Genomic DNA, 16953 nt, shown 5'->3' with positions numbered 1-16953 from the left:
TGAATTTTTATGAGTTCAAAATATAAAATCACGTAAATATTATTCTTTTCAAAAATAATCTTCATTATTTTATTAAAAAACTTCAATCAATAACGCGCAGCCTTCACATCAACTAAAATGAACCTTCTTGACGTTTGGCGACACGAATTTAAACAGACCTTTCTTGGATGCTTAATTCCGGTTCAAAGTATAATATTAATGACGAAATTATGATTCTTAAATGTTAAATGCATTTTTACCCTAGACAAGGTTTGTTTACATTAGACTTCGACATCTGCATGTTTGTGCAAGTTTATTAGTTCAGGGGAAGAAACTATTATAGTAGAACGCTTTCATGCATCTGGATATCTCGACTGTATAGAGGTGGGGTTTTTCTGCTTGTCGGTTCGTCGGAGGTATTTACGTCGAGCAGGGAAAAAGGCATGTAGTTTATCGGAGCCTCTACTATAAAATAATTGTAAAACAGGCAGAAGGATGCAACATTTCGTCGATAGGAGAGAGGCTGAAGCATGACTGATAGTTCAGCACGTATTGGGTTGGCGACTGTCTTTTGAACACTGTTCAAGAGCGAGAGACTCGTAGCAGATGACTCAGCCCACATGTGAAAACATACCTGCGCGAATTTTGTCCTTGTAAAAGTACAGAATACTTTCAGGCGTAGATAACTTTATAGCATCATAGAGAGAGCCCACCTTCTTCGGAGCAGCCGCGGCAATTCCCTCAATGTATCTGGTTTAACTTATGTTTCGCTGTGAACAATAAGCCGGTGGGTTTAAACAAAATACTTTTAAGTAATACACCGTAAGCCATACCCATTGGTGGTTCAGAAGATTTCTTTTAATTATTACAAGAAACAAGCGTAGACTTGGCAGCATTGAATGCCACTATGCCATTTTGACCCCCATTAAGCTACTGACTGGAGGTCTTCCCCTAAGGTTTTCTCCCATTGTCTGATATATGTGGCCATTCGTTTTCTTCACGTGCCTGTTATAGAGCAAAGTGTCATCATAAAATATACTCATCTTAGAAACAATTTTATCGAGATGTTCATTCATGAATATCAGAAATAATAAATGTATAAGGATCGACGCTTGAGGTACACCCGCATTTATATCATATTGTTTTGTACGGCCGACCATCGAGGACAACTGGGATTCTTCAATTATTTTAGAAGTATTTAATTATGTTATTCGTTCCGTAATAACATAGGGTTTAATTGTAATGAGATGACCGTCGTGCGATACCTTGTTAAATGCCTTAGATATATCCAGAGCTACTGCCCTACTTTTTCCTCCTTTATCCAGTGGATGATATATACGTTCAGAGATTGCAGTTGGGATATCTACAGTAGAACAGACTTCCCTAAACGCATATTATTAGTCAGGAGTTTAGCAAATGTTGGGGGGTGAACTAGAGCCTGATTAATTATGGACTCAAAGATTTGGCGAAAAGGGTGAGGAGGCTAATAGGGCGAAAATTTAATAGGTAAGTTCTTTCGCAAGAATTCTTGTAAACTGGTATCACGGAAGAAGTCTTCCAGCAGTAAGGAAAGCAAGATTTGTTAAGGCATTTATTGAAAACTTTCGAGAGAACCGGAGAAACTTCAGTGGAACATTTTTTAATAGTACAGCTGAAATGAGATCGGATCCACACACTTTTGAGGTGTCTAGATTTTATGATTTCATGCACTTGAGAAGACGTACTTTTCAGATCATCTAGTGTGGTGTCTGTCCGCAAATCGAAATCGGGGAGGAACTTGTTTGCTAGATCCAATGTAGAGTTTAAGGCCAACCATTTTACAAGCATGTTAGCGTTCCCAGTTGCCGTGCAAGCGACCTCATGAATGTTGGATAGTGGAGGGATTGTTCATTGCCTACACTGTGTAGATTAGACAGAAATCACGAGTTTCAAATTTCTGCGCTTCAATGAGTTTTCTGGTGGTTTCGGTGTATTTTTTCTCACCATTACTTCTAGCTTCTCTTTACTTCCGTCCTTTTGTACTGGACTTATGTTGGATAAAGCTGCGGTATTTGAGCAACGGTAGCTGCGCAAGCAGACGTAAACCATTGGGAAGGGTGGGGTTAGAATACTAACGAACTCATGAGTGGGAACATATGCTTCAAATGCCGCTTCGAACCATTCAGTAGTCTCATTTTCACACTGTTCTGCAGGAAAAGAAAAGATATTTCCCCATAGAGCATCCCTAATGTGATCCCTGATGGCTTCACAGTCAGCCTTTTTATAGTACTTTGTCGTTTGGAGCAATGTGTATTTAGCTTTGGCTCGAGAGTTTGGGGTGATTTCTACTATTACAGAGAGATCAGAACTCCCGAGTGGGTTGCTATGGGCATTCGTTGCACAATCATCAGAAACTGTGGCCAGAAATAGGTCTGGAAGTGAGACTTGTATATCCTGTCGATCTGAGAGATAGGTCGAAAACATGTCTATGATAGAGAATGAGAAATAGTGAAACTGTGTTATGCTTCCAGCTGCGCATGTGTAAGTAGAGAAACCAAGCCAGTTACTGTGGTTGACATTGAAGTCATCAAATACATACATTTGCGCGCTGGTATCAATGAAGAGTGCTGTATCTATGCTGTCAGTGACTTTGTTGATAAGGGTACAGTTTTTGGTCGAGGAACACATTTAGAAAAAATATAAGTAGCTAACGCTATATTGCAGTCTAAAGCACATGAAAACCTGATCGTCTGATTCTAGTTTTGATTCTCTGGTCAGAAGAAGAGTGTTTAGAATATAGACTCCAATCCGTGCATGGATCTGTCTGAGTCCCTACGGCAAAGCGTGAGATAACCAGGTATATCAAGAGGTTAGAGAGGATGTAGGATGTAGGTTAGTTTCACTTAGTGCCAAGATATCCGGTGGTAGTAGAAATGATTCAATACTATTTAAATATGTTCTAAGCCCGTGCATATTGGTGAATGCAAGCCCCAAGGGAAGAGGCGAAGTATTTCTACTCCTGGTTTAATCGTAATTATTAATCGAACTGACATTTTGTTTTATTTAAGTTTCAATTTAGGGTGATGAGTGTCGTTGTGTATAATACCAAACATACAACACAAGTGGACCATCAGCTGACTCTTCATCTATAAAGTTTTGCTTCGGAATAGCCCACTAGAGCTAGATCCAGGGTCAATTTTCATGCGTGACATTTCACAATAACCATCCCGATATTATATAACTGATGGTGCACTAAAACTATCCGGATATTATACAATTAAGCGTTACCAAACAGTTAGAACTCTTGTACTGTCGGTCAAAATACAGCAGCCAAACAAACAGTTTATACCGGCATCCTCAGAAAAAAATCAACCAAATCTAATTGCATTGACAAATAGCATCGAAGCACTCAAAAATGCGGAGTTTTAGGGGATGGGAATGTAGGGAGAGTGGGGAACAACGTTCATTGCCCTTGTCAAGAAACAAGTTTGGAACATTGGGAGTATGCCGCGTCCTTCTGATCGTATCTCTGCGCATGTATTATAGTCAAATAAGGAGTATGAAAGACGGGCGATGGGCAGAGCCTATCTACTCCTTATGCAATCTAGGTTTACAAATCAGTAATTTGTTCGAGTCACCAGCTCTAGAAAGGTTAGGATTGAGCCTTCCTCCTCTTTGTTTTGTGCTTAGACGTATAAGGTCAGTAGCACAGGTTTAACTTCAGAGTTTTCTATCTATTAGACGGATGACTTGAGACTATTATTCCCGCGCCCGGGTTCTAAACCAGGTATTTCTGTGACCCCCGCATGGATGTTTATGATTAATTCCATTAATACTATTTGTCATAAATCTACTGAAATATTACATTCTTCAAAATAATTAAATGTTATACTCTTCAAAATAATTATAATTAAATGTTACACACGTCAAAATAATAAAATTAAATGTTACATTCCTCAAAATAATAAAATTGTAATGTTACACTCCTCAAAATAATTATAATTAAATGCTACACCCCTTTAAAAAATAAAAAAAAGATTTTAAGATTAGATTGCTGATAGAAAAGAGGGGGGACGCATAAGGTGGAAGTATTTAGATTTGCAATTTAAATGCTAAAGTATTATTAGATGTGGTATTAGAAATTTAGATAAATAACCGGAGCCATGCATCAAAGTTTACGTCGATACGAGTGAAAAATGAAAATAAAATGTATCTATTCAATATAGATTTAAGTAAATGCATAAGTATGATTAAATGTACATTTCAATACAGGTAAAACGAGAAGTAAGGTATAAGCTATGAAAATTCTGTTATGAATACTCTATAATATACATCTCATCCGTCAGTTTTAATGTATGTATGTGCGTATGTATGTCTGCCTAAAATTTTCGGCAGAGACGACGGATTTTAACGAGATTTATATCGTTTTGTAGCTCGACCCTTCGGTCGACAAATATCGAAAACTTGGCTAAAAACATTAATTCCCTCACCTTCAACTGAGCACTTTTCTACAGGGAAGGAACCATCTTTTTCGCCGATAATTTTCAAAGTAATCCCCTCTTTTAGATTGTCTAGCCTTAATTAAAACCTTCGTCACTTTCGCTTTGGCGATGGATGCAACGGCTAAGACGTCACGTTTTTTTCACGTTCTTTTTTCTCCTTCGCGATACGGGTTCGAGACTGCCTATCTACTACAAGGTTTTTTTACGCTTAACACACACCTCCAAACACCCGGGCAACGGCGTGCACCCAGGCTAGTTAGATATGAATAGCAGTATGGTCATATTTACAGCAGATACGAAACTATGGAAATTGTAGATATTATGTATAATGTATATAGCTATTATGTATAATATATAAAATTGTAGATATTATGTATAATATATAAAATTGTAGATATTATGTATAATATATAAATTAAGTTTTTCTGGCTTGTATTATATAAAGATAAACGCTCCTTTCATACATGTTCGGAAGCGTGTTTTTTAACATAACATCAGTAGCGGCTTTTTTGTATTAATTTGAATTGGGGAAATAGTTTCTACTAAAGTTAAGATACAGTGCTAATGTATATTAAAATTTTTAAAGATGGTTTGAATGTATAATTTACGAGTTTAAACGAGTTAAGGTAAGGTCAATAGCGTAGAAAATAGTTGCAGTGATTTGGAGTAAGAAGGATTTCCCATTTTTAAACTGGTAAAGATGTTTCCCGTTTTGGCGGTGACCAAATTCAAAATTTTAGGAATTAAGACAAAAGAAAACGAGAGAAAACAAAGAAGAATTTCTGAAGTTTTTAGACGAACGTTACTTATTCATGTTACTTGGACCCTTGGCGCAGTGGTTAGAGTACTTAAAAAATCAATTGTAAATATGATATTCTTCTGAAGGTTGAAGGTTCAATTCCCAGTGTGGGCAACCGAAAAATATAATTGCGAATTACTTAAGACGTGTATCCAGTCATGGCTGATGGACGAGAGCATGCTACACGCAACAGAAGATGAAAACTGTAGTCCGAAGAATCAAAACAATATTAATAATCACAAAATGTCAAATAAAACTCTAATAGAACATTAGTCAATTCAGTGAATTAAAACACGCCAAGCAAATAAATAAATAAAACAAATCGACAAATATTATTATTAAAATTTCTATTACTGCAATGTATATTTTTCAATCAGACACGTTTTTATACCACAAGGTGCTATTTTATTTATTATGTTTTTTTATCTATGCAATTTGTGTAATAATTTTTTGGCCTCCGACAAAAGGAGTGTCAACCTGTAAATTCCCTCTTTTCCATTCGCCCGTTCGTCTGTCCGGACTTTTCTCAATAACTACGCCTTGGAATTTAAAACAAAATTTTTACTAACATTAAACATGATGTGATTTATAAAATAGCAAAACGGATTTTCGGGTTAAAATGGCTAAAATTGAAACTTTTGATAATTGATGCTTGGATTTTTATAAAACTTTCTGAAAAGTTTTAACTTACTGATTTCTATATAATTTTGTTTTTCTATACTTCGAGATAACTCTTGGGTGTGTCACAGGGCTCTTTTAGGGCAAATAAAACATTCTAATTTTGAGACTATTTTACCACATTTGTCTAATATTTTCTGTATATGTCTATTTAGCAGTTTTACATGGTGCCGAACTCAAATTTCAATATGTTAAACATTGGGGACTTTTGGGATTAAATGGGGGGGGATGATGGACTTAGTCATTTCTTTTTTTGCATGGTGAAGAACTCATATTTACATATGTTAAGGCTAAAAACTGCACTGTTTGTTCATTTTCACCCGGATTTGACGTTCCGTGGGGAAATTTGGGGCTAAATTGGGGAGGGCAATGCTGAACTTAGTCACTGTTTATGCTTTATTCACTGTGCACTCAAGGGGGGCCATGTATGCTTCACTTTTTTTATTTCGTAATCATAATGTTAATACGTGTTCTTAAGCTATTGCGACTACATTCGATTCTTTCACGAACCATATTCAGGCAATGTTGAAAAGCATGAAAGATGCACTGAAAGAAAAACAAACTAATTCCATAAAAGCGTAGTCGAATTTAATAAGTCAACAACAAACCGATGTCAGTATCAATTAACAGTTTACAAGTTTTTGTTCGAGTGAATTAGAGAACTATATGTTTATTTTGCTAATTGTTGAAGATATGGCCAATATTGAGTGACGGCATCCTAAAATAAATTGTTGCATTTTTTATTTTGCAGGTAAGTAAACAAGAATCATTCCAAAGGGAGCTTTCGTACATCAAGAAGTATTTCGTAAGTCATTATTATTTTTTTCTGATTCTGCGTATTTTGATCCTATTGATTATCGTATTAAAGAAGTACGTGTTTAGCGAACTTACCAAAAGTATTCTTCCGTTGTGTTCTCAAAAATATGATAAGAAATAACATATTAATAAACGATGGCATGTCATTGATACGGAGACACACGAACACTTACAGGGATGCTTAAAAAGAGATTTGCTGCGCTGTCAGATTATGCATCTCTCACGCGACATTGTTCATTAATGTTTTATTTTCCTATATCTCTGACTGGCGATATCTATGCTGGAGCCTTTAGTGACACATGATAAAACCTTAGATAAAAAAGCGACTAGTCATTAAAAGAACGTTGCACGCTTGCATGCATAAAAAAGAATAACAATCTGAGTCATGGTATTTCCGTAATGTACTGGCTGTTAAATTAAATTCAAATGAAGCGCAGCTAATGCAATTAATATCACTCAGCCACTTTCTTTAAATATAACTAGAGCGAATATCAAATAGCCAGTTATATTTCAATAAAAAGTTTTTTACACGTTAGACATTGTAGACACTTGAAAATGATGAACTGATTTTCGTTTATCTTCGATTTTTTAAAAAGTCTTTACATATTCCAACACTACTTAGATATTTAAAAAAAATTATTTAGACGAAATTGATAATTTGCATCATTTACACACTAAGAATTATTGCATCCTATTATCACAGCATGTCACCTTGTGTAACATCCAACTTTCTTCAAGTACATTTGCCAACTAAGTAATTATTCATGATGAGTGTCGTCCCAAAAGTAAGTCCTGCTATTTTTGCTTAAAAACTTAAACTTTGAAGAGCTACGAAGGCGGTAATGGTGCAAGTAAAATAAGCGACATTTTGTGCCCCGACATTTATTTTTCTACATAGTCACCATCATTCTCAATGCAATTTTACCAGCGATAAAAACTGCCTCAGTCGTAAAAATCTGAAACCCGCTTTGTCACTAACATCTCTATTGCAATTCTGAAATCGACAAAGTCAACTTCCAACTTAGCTAACCTCAACCGCATTGATTTAGTAAACGTTCAACACAGGCTGGTGAACGTTGATAGGATACTTTTTTTCTGGATTTTCATAGACATGAGTCCAAAAGATGGATCATCTTTTGGACTCATGTCTATGACAGAGTTGGTTTTAAGAGTCTCATTAAGGTAATAATTACAACATAGAGATGAAACATTCAGATCACAAATGCAAGTTGCTAACATCTCCTCATCATTCGAGGAAAATAAAAAGAAATAGGATGCATTGCATTTGGAACGTCGCTCGTATATTCTATGTGTATTTACATAACTTACGTCATGTATTTTCCGGGTTTCTTCTGGTTATGATATATATATATATATATATATATATATATATATATATATATATATATATATATATATATACATATATCAACATCCTATTTTTGTACGTCAATTACAACGTTCTTTCTTAATTGCTTCTATACCCGTGAATGACGTTTCGTATTTTTGTTTCAATTTAACAAACTAATAACAAATAAAGAGCAATGCACATTTATTTACAGATATATTTCGATAAATGTATATGTACCAATAATTAAAATAGGATAATACTCCGACGATATGATAAAAACGGAGGTGGAATGATCTACATGAGAATGTAAAAATGTAATGTGCTCACTGACGAGAAGATTAATTCAGAATATCTATAGTGGGAGGCGGGAGGGGGGCAGCATAATCTATATATTTACATGCATATGTACAATATGTACTTAAAAATAAAAGTGTCTAAATTATTTTTATTGATAATTATTTGACATAAGTGCGAAGATATAGGAAAAAAATCCTTTCATTTGTTTGATTACATTAGAGAAGTGGGAGACGAAGATTGATCCCATCAAAGGACGTGTAGATTTATTATGTATTGTTTTTAGGATTGTTGCATTTTCAACATCAAAATGGTGGTCATGCTCCATAATATGGTAAAAAAATGGGTGTTCTTTGTTTTTAACTCCCGTTTATGTTATTACATTCTCTTGCCGAGACGGCGTTGTGTTCTCCAATGTATATCTGTCCACTGTCACGGCAGGGTATGGAGTATATTCCAGCTTTGATCTTGAAATTAGATTTGGGTTTAAGAGGTGGGGACTCTTCTGAAAAAACATAAACACGCGCACACACATATCTATACTATTTTTGTATATATATATATATATTTATGTTAAAAAGTATTCTTCTATTTACTTAAAAAGAAATTACAACTGACTATGGGCAGTAGAATTTAATTCATCTGCAAAAGATCTAGCTAATTTGCATATTCTTTCAAATATTCAGTTTAATTCCTTATTAGTTTTTTTTTGTTTTCTTAAGGAATGATAATTTTTAGTAAACTATTACGTATAATTATATTCAAGCAGATATTCTACCTGATTTATACTTGCATAATATTTGCGGAGAAAGTTTATAGTAAACGAAAACCTGTTTCTATACATATTTATGGATGTGTATATATATTTGTGTATAACATTTTACTTACCAAACTCCTCAGTCAATTTTTCATGTTTACAAACATGAAACTTAATATATACAATATTCGAACTCATGCTGATCTTGGAGTTTAGTCGGGGAAAATCAATCCAAAAGTGTGAACATTTAAAAAAAATGAAATTTGTCAGGTGACGGCCGAACGGCGACATTACGAATATGGATGTGTTACGTAATACTTATCGTTGCATGTTTTAATTTTAAGCCTTGCAACAAACATATCTTCGTAGCTCAAGTATTAACGTAAAATAAAAAAAGTAAATCGTAAGATAAATGACAAGAATTTAAAAGTTAAATTAAAGATTACAATTATTAGCATTACAAGTAAGGGTTTATATTATTTTTTTATTAATACTATTTAAATTAACTTTTAAATTACAGTTTCCTTCCTATGAAATTAAATTTTAAGCAAAATTGATTATTAGATCGTGAAATGGAAACAAATTTGATACGAAAATATCGTAGATTGAGCTGGATATACTTTCAATATCTACGTAAAAGCAGTTTAGTATTTAGGAAATAAATCAATTAAATAAATAATTCAGGGAAAATAATTACTGAATTAAAAATATACACAGGATTAAATAATATTAAAATAAATAATTTGTTGAACTATCATTTAAATGTAGTAATACGAAAAAGTGGCGATTATTAAATTCGGAAAATAAAAACAAAACAACTATGAGAATTGGATGGAGGTAATTTCAACTGCTTGTTCGCTTATAATAGAGATCATAATATATTCATTTATGTATAAATGTTGTATTTTGCCGTCTGAAGAGGAGCTGTTTTAGAATAATTTTGAACCATATAAAGTGTGCAAATGGTTACAGAATCAATTTAACGTACATGAAAATACACGATATGATGTACTCATTTTATATTTTGTTGTCTTGATTTCCGAAAAGATTATATGCATGCTCGATTATGAAAAATGATAATTATAAAGCTTGTATAAGGGAATCAATTAATTTCGGCTTTGACTTTATTGGTATATGGACATTAACCAACATTTCAATTAAATAACATTTTATTACAATAATTATTTGTAATATTGTATATAGTTATATATACATTTATATATTTATCACAGAAATATTAGCGAGTACAATGTTTATGTAAAAACATCAAAAACTCCCCACCGGTTTCTTTTCCCTAATTTTATGTTATCTTTTATCTTATTTGTATTCTATACTAATTTTAAGATTATTTCTTGTATCCTTATTTTTATATCTCTCTCTACGATTACTTCTGAACAACATACTTGATATTCATTAAACAGCCAGCGTCATTAGTATTATTGCCATGTATTGAGTTAGAGAATTTTCAACTGTCTCGTTAAGTTTTACTACCATTGAGCATAGTGAAAATGAATAAAGACACTCTTTTGTGACAATTTGAATGAGGATTGCCACTTTATAAAATCATCTCTGCTAATTTTGAGGAGCATGACTACGCTAGGTAACTGAGTACACACATAAATATATACAGATGTCAAAACAGGTGAGAAAAAAAACGAGAAGAATTAATACAAATCACCTTGACTACGGCCACGGCTTTGACGAAACTTCTGGTAACGATTGGATGCCAGATTTAGGTTATATTATCTTGTCTGCATCACGTTGAAAGCCAGCAGACTAATACGGTTTATCTTTAAAAAGTGATAAAAAAAACACATTTTTCGTGCATGTTGAAGAAACCTGCGTTGGAAAAAGATAGAAGTGATCGACACAATTTCCAATAATAGTATTAAATCAATGAATAAAGAACATGATCAAATAATACTTTTCGTTGCCTTTAATAACACTTGCATAATAAAACACCTTCTTTTAATATATATATATATATATATATATATTTATATTTATATATATAGGAGAATAGAAAAAATACCATAGGATGATGTATAAACACAGATACCATAGTATGATGTGAAAGAAAAAAATTCTTCCATGAGAAAAATATCAATGTTTCGCCCCCATTTCTCAATCGTATTATTATCTAACAGAATCTCTTTGAAATAAAGAACGAAATGGTGATATTTTCAAATTCTCTCTCTCTCTCTCTCTCTTTCTATATATATATATATATATATATATATATATATATATATATATAACTACTTCATTTACTCACATAAATTAATATACAAAAGTATAAATTTATGCGTAAACTTTAAGTATTCAAAAGTGCTCAATACGTAGGTAGAGCTAGTTAGTAAAAATAGTATAAATTACTAAATTACTATATATATATAAATATATATATATAGTGTATGTATATTATACAAACATTATAGATTACATATGTGCGTACATGATTCAGTGGAATCCTAATTCAATGAGGCCAACTCATCAGACCAAAAAAGGGAGTGATATAGAAAAGATAGTCATGATTACATTCCTTTTTTATAGGATATTTTTGTGTGGTTTCAGCTTTGGTAGAAAGTAGGGGGTATACATTGTGAATGTGAGTAGTAGAAGTTTTGGAGGGAAGTGTGGTGAAAGAAGGGCGTAGGGATTAGATGTTGAGGAAAGAGGGGGAAGTACAATTTCACGTGGGCAACCTATAGCAGCGGGGGTATTGGTAATATTTTATTGGTGGTTGTTTTTTGGCCCAAGTTTTCGCTTTTTAAAAGTAATTGTATGTCCTCATCGCTGTTAACATTCCTATCTTTGGTTTTTATGATTCTTTTTTTCTTTTCTAGTGGCGACTACGTCATTCATCTATTTTATTGTTAGGTTCTATTTATTTATTTATTTATTGTATTCCTGGCTTTTTAAATGTGTATTTACTTATCGTTTTCGAATTACTTATGCATTGTTTATTCATAACATGTATGTTCATCTGATTAAAGTAACCTCCAGTGAATTGATATACAAACCTATTTATATGATGTAAATAAATACTGGGAGATAAATTTTCCATTTATCTGGTGTCTGAAGTAATTACAACAACAAATGTTTTCAAATATATATATATATATATATATATATATATATATAAACTTAATTTTGATGGTTGCCATTCTTTTATTTGGTTTGTTTATACTTTCCGTAATACTAGAGTATAAATATATTTTATAGGTTCATATGCTTCGTTAAAGAAATAGGTTTTCTAGGCTATATACATCTGAACAGGTACAATATAGCATATACAATTGTCTATATTTATAGAGTAATCAGTTCCCAAAGTCCACAAGTTCGAGTACTTAGTTATCGTTTCGGATCAGGGATGTTGTTAGTTTCCTTATGTTACGTGGTTTTACGATAATACTTCTCGTAGGTTTATGACAACATTCCAAGTTCCATCATGCTAGACTCTAATATTATTTTAGTGAATCATTTTCGAGTGTTTATTAAGTATGCAGAGTTTACTCACATTTATCCATTTGGTAAGATATTGTGTTTCTGATCGTTTAGCTTGGTACTAAACGATAGCGCTTGAAGTGGTGTTGAGGGGTAACGAGAGGATCGTTCCTTCTATAATTTAGCTAAGTTGTTTATGCTAACCGATTCTTCGAAGCCTTTCGGTGGGTATAGTTAATTATTGTGTGCCAGTTTTTAGTAAGTACAGTTATTAATTTGCGGTGTATAAGGACTACTTTGTATCTTTTCAACTGGTCAATTCGTTCATTTATCAATGCATTAAGATATTGGGAGTAAGGGATCATGATTCTTCGTATCACTTGTATGAGGGGATCGCTATTCGTTTTCTAATCTTATTTATAGCGTAGCCTTAAAAGTGTTTGCAGCTTATAGCTGATTCTACTTTTACATTTTTAAAATATTACGGTCCTTAAAACTAATAATTTCATGTTTTTCCGCTAAACATAGGTAACAGGGTGAATTTAATGAACTACATGTTTTGTTTTCCTAAGTATTTCCTATGCGACTAAATCTGTTTTGTTCACCTACATTAACTTCCAGTAGTGTCCCAAGAGTTAAGTGTCCGTAGTATATGCTTATTATTCATTGAAAGTGTATGACTATAAAATTTGTTTTTAAACTCATTGAGGTGTTTCTATTTCTAAATTTTCTAGAGTGTATATTTTAGCCTGGTATACCACCGGGAATGTAAGGAAAGTATTGCTTAGTGGACACTCGGTTGATCTTTGGTAATTGCATGTATTTCTGTTATTAGTGTCCGTAGTAGGATTAGTTCTCGTTAATATTCTATTATTTTGCTTTGTTGTTATTCTTTCTAGGTTTTAAGTACAGCTGAAGCAAAGTTTTAAGGTGTTTTTGTTAAAGGTTTTAAGTAGTGTACTACCTGCTGGAAAGTGTTTATCTATAAGATATAAGGACTAATGCAGAAGATTTGTTTTTACAATTAGGTTTAAGCGGGGTGAACCAGACTATTTTTCTACTACGATTATTAGATCTAGTTTTATTCATATTGCTTCTTTACTATTTAATGTCGGCATTTTTATATCCTCTATTTTTAGTGCATTTTCATAAATATATGTTTATCTAATGACTATTTACTTATGGGAGGAGATATCATTTATTCTACGTTCAGTATATTTAGGTATGTGCTTAATACAAGAGGTTGGGTGGGTGGGTGGAGCGTGGATGAGTATATGTCGGGTTTGCGTGTTCTTTAATGTATGGTTTGCAGGAATTGTTAGCTAAATCAAAGGTGCTGTCCGGTCCTGGATATGACCTAAAACTATATTCGATGGTGAGGCCCCACCTTGCAGGCCTTGGGGAGTGTGGATCCACCCTTTAATTGCCATTGCTCCCAGGTCCACTCTGACCCGGAGTGGTAGTACCTGTGAGGGTCCCAACTATGGGTTAAATAGAATCTGACTCAAAAAAAATATACTCCTTTAAAAATCGTTCCTCAAAATAACTAGATTCGGCATTAAATAACCTGAGAAAGGTTGATATGCCGTAAAACAAAAACAACCAACCAACCAACCAACCAACCAACCAAAGATGCTGTCCAGTATGTTGACTTGTTTTATATTGCTGGTGATTTCCACTTTAAGCTCCATATTTTTCATTACCTTACGTATTTTGCTTTTAAGTCTGTCACATTTTATTCTTGTTGCGTTCTTAACTATCATCAGGCCGTCGTCCTTGTATAAACCTATATCCTCGAGTTTTTTGTCGCTATTTAGGGTAATGTTATGTAATAATCCAACTAATTCCTTGGCTTCCGCTGTTCAGGGAGCCAATGGATAAATCAAACAGCTATTGCGTGGATTTTTTTGTTCATCGTTATTAATACGTACCGTTGTACGGCTCTTCATTACTATATTGATATCACTTTTCGGGACACAAGTGGAGTTTTATTTGCACACTCACTTGCTTTTATGAATATTTCCTTCGTGATCGACGGGTAGTAATCTATCATCTTAGATTGTATGAAGGTGCATAATTTCTTGTCAGCAGAATTGGGTTCAAGTTGTTCATTGGTTGAAGTTGTATTTCGCCTTAATTTTGAGGTTGATTTTTTCTAGAATTTTCTTGCTCATTTTCCGAATTTCCTGATTAGTGGGGTTAATAATCTTGTTGGCTTTTTTAGAGTCGAGTTTGTTATCTTTGTGTAGGATATATGCTTAATGTTCCGTTAGTTTACTAACTTTGCTGTTGATCTTTAGATCCGCCATAATTCACCCGCTTTCATTGTTGATGCTTTCCACTAGTTTTATATTTAAGCCGATTTTAGGAGTTATGTAAAGTGTTTCATTATTAGGTCTCTGTATTGTTGTTAGTTGAAGTTCTAGAAATTATGAGTTTTATCAGTCTTTACTAGAAGGTTATATGATTTCTTGGTATCTTTAACGAGTTATTTGATTTCTTGGTATCTTTATCGAGTTTATTCTGAAAGAAGTGTTTGCTCCTGTGGAAATCAATGTTTCTTGACAGGTCGTTAAGATCCTCTTCAAAGACTGTTAATTAGCGGACAATAGGTGGGTTTTAAACTTTTAAATTTATATATACATATAAGTTAAAAAGGCATGATAAAACAAATGTTTTCTTATAGACGTAAAAATGAAAGCACGAGATATAATTTGAAATTGATAATTTTGCAAAATAAAATTCTATAAACTTTATATTATAAGGTATTAAAAATAATGTAAATTTAGCATGAAAGTTGCAATGGATTCATTTTATGTTGCATTTAAAAACAAAATCTATCTATTATTCAGCTATTATTCTACATATCTATAATTTTTAACTGAACACTTTTAAACAGCACAACAGAATATACGTAACAAAAAATAAATATAATCATATGGTAAAAGTCTGTACACATAGCTAATCTCTTATTGAAATATGAAACAATTCGATGATTTTTTGTGATATTTTCCAGTGTGACCTCTTCTCTCTGTCATAAGTAATATTTTGTTTGTTTGTTATGAAGATAGAATTCTGTACAAGTACTATATCAGGAATATATATATCAAACAAAACAAAAAATATATATGAAACAAAACAAAATATATATATGAAACAAAACAAAATATATATATGAAACAAAACAAAATATATATATGAAACAAAACAAAATATATATATGAAACAAAACAAAAAATATATATGAAACAAAACAAAATATATATATGAAACAAAACAAAATATATATATGAAACAAAACAAAATATATATATGAAACAAAATAAATATAAGGAATATATATATGAAACAAAACAAAATATATATATAAAACAAAACAAAATATATATATGAAACAAAACAAAATATATATATGAAACAAAACAAAATATATATATGAAACAAAACAAAATATATATATGAAAAAAAAACAAAATATATATATGAAACAAAACAAAATATATATATGAAACAAAACAAAATATATATATGAAACAAAACAAAATATATATATGAAACAAAATAAATATAAGGAATATATATATATGAAACAAAACAAAATATATATATGAAACAAAACAAAATATATATATGAAACAAAACAAAATATATATATGAAACAAAACAAAATATATATATGAAACAAAATAAATATCAGGAATATATATATGAAACAAAACAAAATATATATATGAAACAAAACAAAATATATATAAGAAACAAAACAAAATATATATATGAAACAAAACAAAATATATATATGAAACAAAATAAATATAAGGAATATATATATGAAACAAAACAAAATATATATATGAAACAAAACAAAATATATATATGAAACAAAACAAAATATATATATATATGAAACAAAATTTTACTTGTGACAGAAAAAATATGTCACAAATAAAATTTTGTTTGCTTGCTTCATATACAAACACTTACCTCTAAATACCTTATTTAAAAAAAAATAACTCCATGATTTTCTGTGCTTTTTTAGTTGAATTAACTTTTTTATACTAAATAAAATTTTAAATAATAAGAAATTAACATATATACAATACACCCGCATTATGACACTCTAGTCAGATTTAGCATTTAAAAGAATACTGAGAGTAAAGTTTTTTTTTAAACATTGAGAGTGTCCATTTTCTTTTGAGACAGTATTGATATTTCGCTTATTCTAATATATACATTTTTTACTTAAATTTATCCCACAAATATGTGAAAATGTCACATTAAATTCAATGCTATGTATTTCTCTACTAAAACACGTTAATACTATTGTACTTTTGTTTTTAATTTTTGGAAT

At 31.8% G+C, this 16953-nt stretch overlaps 1 protein-coding gene across 1 annotated transcript in view; it reads left to right on the top strand.

The window, feature by feature from the left end:
* LOC145293789 (cyclic nucleotide-gated channel cone photoreceptor subunit alpha-like) overlaps positions 1-7343 on the top strand; it is a 476191-nt gene extending 468848 nt beyond the window's left edge. The window contains exon 2 of the mRNA XM_080140341.1: positions 6689-7343. Coding sequence (XP_079996467.1) covers positions 6689-6696 — 8 coding nt within the window. The 3' untranslated portion in view covers positions 6697-7343. The remainder of the gene's footprint in view (positions 1-6688) is intronic.
* The last annotated feature ends 9610 nt before the right edge of the window (positions 7344-16953 follow it).

Source organism: Euprymna scolopes, chromosome 15 (genome assembly GCF_053919585.1).
Source record: "Euprymna scolopes isolate OS-2025 chromosome 15, ASM5391958v1, whole genome shotgun sequence".
In the NCBI taxonomy this organism is placed as follows: domain Eukaryota; kingdom Metazoa; phylum Mollusca; class Cephalopoda; order Sepiida; family Sepiolidae; genus Euprymna; species Euprymna scolopes.
The sequence above is the reverse complement of the archived record's forward strand: the minus strand, read 5'-3'. Positions and strand labels throughout refer to the sequence as shown.